This window comes from Olea europaea, unplaced genomic scaffold (genome assembly GCF_002742605.1).
Source record: "Olea europaea var. sylvestris unplaced genomic scaffold, O_europaea_v1 scaffold405, whole genome shotgun sequence".
NCBI lineage: Eukaryota > Viridiplantae > Streptophyta > Magnoliopsida > Lamiales > Oleaceae > Olea > Olea europaea.
The window spans coordinates 426289-429694 of NW_019260152.1; the positions used below are offsets into that span (position 1 = coordinate 426289).

General features: G+C 44.8%; 1 protein-coding gene across 1 annotated transcript; it reads left to right on the plus strand.

The window, feature by feature from the left end:
- Positions 1 to 2927: 2927 nt before the first annotated feature.
- Positions 2928 to 3363, plus strand: LOC111387473 (uncharacterized mitochondrial protein AtMg00860-like; the record flags this gene model as incomplete). Its single annotated transcript, XM_023012028.1, has 1 exon — positions 2928 to 3363. A coding segment is annotated over exon 1 (436 nt), but the record flags the coding sequence as incomplete, so codon positions are not given.
- Positions 3364 to 3406: the final 43 nt, after the last annotated feature.

Consider the following 3406-nt stretch of genomic DNA (forward strand, 5'->3'; position numbering starts at 1 on the left):
TGTTTCGATTTAAATTATGGATTATCTAATTAATAGCCCATATTAATTAGTTGGCTATTTCATCATCCATTTGATTGCATGCATTACGTTTGGATGATATTGAGTGTGATATTTTATGTTTCCACAGTTTATAATGTCTCATCTCTTTCGAATCAATTGTCTGCTATTGAAACATTGACTGGGAATAACTATGTAAGATGGAAACAAGACGAAGAAATAGCACTTGGTCTTTTGGGTTTGGATTTTGTCATGGAGAAAAAGTTTGAAAAACCCACAGATAAGAGTACCGTTGAATATGTAGCCGAGCATAAAAAGTGGGAAAATGCTAACAAACTCTATTTGAAAATCATTAAGCAATCGATATCTGATTCCATTCTAGGTACCATCCCTAATGATGAGATTTATATGGAGGAATAGGCATTGGCATACATGGAACGGTTGGATGGTCAGCTTTCAAAGAAATTGATGTAACTTTTGCGTTTGGTGTCCGTTTTGGGCCCATAACCCCATTTCGGAAAGGTAGCGAGCATTTCGGATTGAACTCACAGCCTTGTGACGTACGAGGGTTTTTGGGTATTTGAAGTCGTTTAGTGTGTCAAAACAGCATTTTAAGTTTTTGTGTTATTTATTTTCAGCATTTGTTATTTACATTTTGTAGCCCAGCCCATTTTGGGACTGCTGGCCCAGTAGGTTATCTTTTCTTTCATATTTAAGATGCTGCAAGACGCCTTAAGACGCCTCCTAGGGTTTTCTTGGTTGTTCAAGAAATAATAAAAGTTTGTTTCTGAATTCAATCCGTTTGGTTATTGTTGTCATGTGTTTGCAGATTCAATCTACATCATTTTGGTATCAGAGCATGGTGCATGGGAGAGGACGTGGTGGCCGCGGTGGCCAGATTGATGAAGTTGTAGATCTGCATAATCAAGTTGAGGCGTTGACAATCCGATTCGATCAATTCATGACGTGGGCGGCAGAGTTTGTGCAGAACTGAATACCTCCTGCTCCTCCACATCGTGCCCCAATGAGTGATGGTGGAGGTGGATCTGAATCAGGGAGAGGTCGGATGAGGAGACCTTGTCAGAGGCACGTGGCGATCATGTTCAACAGCCTCGTGTTCAACAGCAGGACGCGTTTCAGCGATGGGAATTCAGATTCAAGGTTGATATACCTGAAGTTCAGGGTGGAGTTGAGGCAGATGAATTCCTCGATTGGCTGGCGGTAGTAGAGGAGATCTTGGATTACAAAGAAGTGCCCGACAAATAAAAGGGTACCTTTGGTGGCGACCCGTCTGCGTGGTCGTATTGCTGCGTGGTGGCAGCAACTGAAGTAAAATCGGATCCGTCAGGGTAAGGCGAAAATTCAGTCGTGGGAAAAAATGAAGAAACAGTTGAAGGTAGCGTTTCTTCCCTTTAATTATTCCAGGACTTTGTATCAGTGCTTACAGAATTTGAGACAAGGCAATCGATCTGTAGATGTTTATTCCACAGAGTTTTACCAACTGATAACGCGAAATGATGTGGGAGAATCAGAAGACCAGTTGGTAACGCGCTATATTGGTGGACTACGATCGAATTTGCAAGATGTCCCAAATATGTTTTCCTCGGGATCAATGTTTTGGTGGACGAGGGCGTGGAAGTCAGTGTTTTGGTTGTGGTGGTTTTGGTCATTTGAGGAAGGACTGTCCATCTCATGGGCAGCCATGCCCAGGTTTGTTCATTGGATGGACAACACAAGCCGATATTAACGATCCTGTTCATGTGGAGAATGAAAAAGAAAAGGCTGAAATTGTGCATACAGGTGACACGGGGCCTCTTTCGGTGGTCCGACGGGCGTGCCTTACGCCTAAGGGGTCGTCTGAGGACCTGCAGCGAAACAATATCTTTCTGTCTACGTGTACCATTGGAGGAAAGGTGTGTAGGTTCATCATTGATTCGAGCAGTTGCGAAAATGTGATATCTAAAGCGACCGTGCAGAAGCTGCAGTTAAGCACCGAACCTCATCCTGCTCCCTATAGCCTAGCATGGTTGAGACGAGGTAATGAAATTCGTGTTACTAGCCGTGTGTTGGTATCTTTTTCTATTGGCAGTGTGTATCGTGATAGTGTTTGGTGTGATGTGGTGCCGATGGATACGTGTCATTTGTAGTTGGGTCGTCCATGGCAGTTTGATAGGGATGTGTACCATGAAGGGCGTCGAAATGCATATACATTCACCTTTTCGGGTAAAAGATTGTACTACTACCCTCCAAAGATACGCAGTGTCTGTCTTCGACAGGGGACAGTAGTAATCTACTTTCCCGATCTTTGTTTGTGCGTGAGATGCTGGCAGAAGGTGTTGTATTGTTGTTAGTGGGAACTGAGGCAACGGGAGTGTCGACAGTTCCTATGGCAGCCGAGGGGACGGGTCTTCACCCCAAAGCTGCCGCCTTGGTGTCTAAGTTCATGATGTGTTTCCGAATGACCTTCCATAGGGTCTTCCGCCTTTGCGGGATATACACATCACATTGATTTGGTACCGGGCGCGTCATTGCCTAATCGCCCACATTATCGAATGAACCCAGTGGAACATGAGGAGTTGAGGAGACAAGTAGAGGAGTTGGTGCAGAAGGGGTACATCAGAGAGAGCCTCAGCCCGTGTGCAGTCCCCGTACTCCTAGTGCCAAAAAAAGATGGGAGTTATCGGATGTGTATAGATAGCAGGGCCATCAACAAAATAATAGTTCGTTATCGCTTTCCGATACCGAGGCTAGATGACTTGCTTGATCAGTTGGTCGGCGCAACTGTGTTTACCAAACTGGACTTGAAAAGTGGTTAGCATCAGATAAGAGTCCGTCCTGATGATGAGTGGAAGACAGCATTTAAGACACGGGAGGGATTATTTGAGTGGCTAGTTATGCCATTTGAACTATCCAATGCACCGAGCACGTTCATGCGGGTGATGAACCAAGCACTTAGACTGTTTATTGGTAAGTGCGTTGTTGTATACTTCGATGACATACTGGTGTACAGTGGGTCGGAGAAGTCTCATGGTGTGCATCTAAGGGAAGTCCTTACTGTTTTACGTAAGGAGAAGTTCTTTGCAGCCACTAAGAAGTGCGTGTTCTATACCGATAGTGTTTTGTTTTGGGGGTATGTTGTGTCAGCCGGTGGGGTAACGGTGGATGCAGCTAAGGTTGATACGATTCGGCAGTGGCCACATCCACAGTCAGTTTCTGATGTGCGGAGTTTCCACGGTTTAGCGTCGTTTTATCGACGATTTATTCAGCACTTCAACACCATCATGTCCCCCATTACTGATTGCATTAAGGAGAGTAAGTTTCAGTGGACACCCGAGGCTGAGAAAGCGTTTTTGATCATTAAGGAGCGTCTGACTTCAGCCCCGATACTTGCGTTGCCTGATTTCACAAA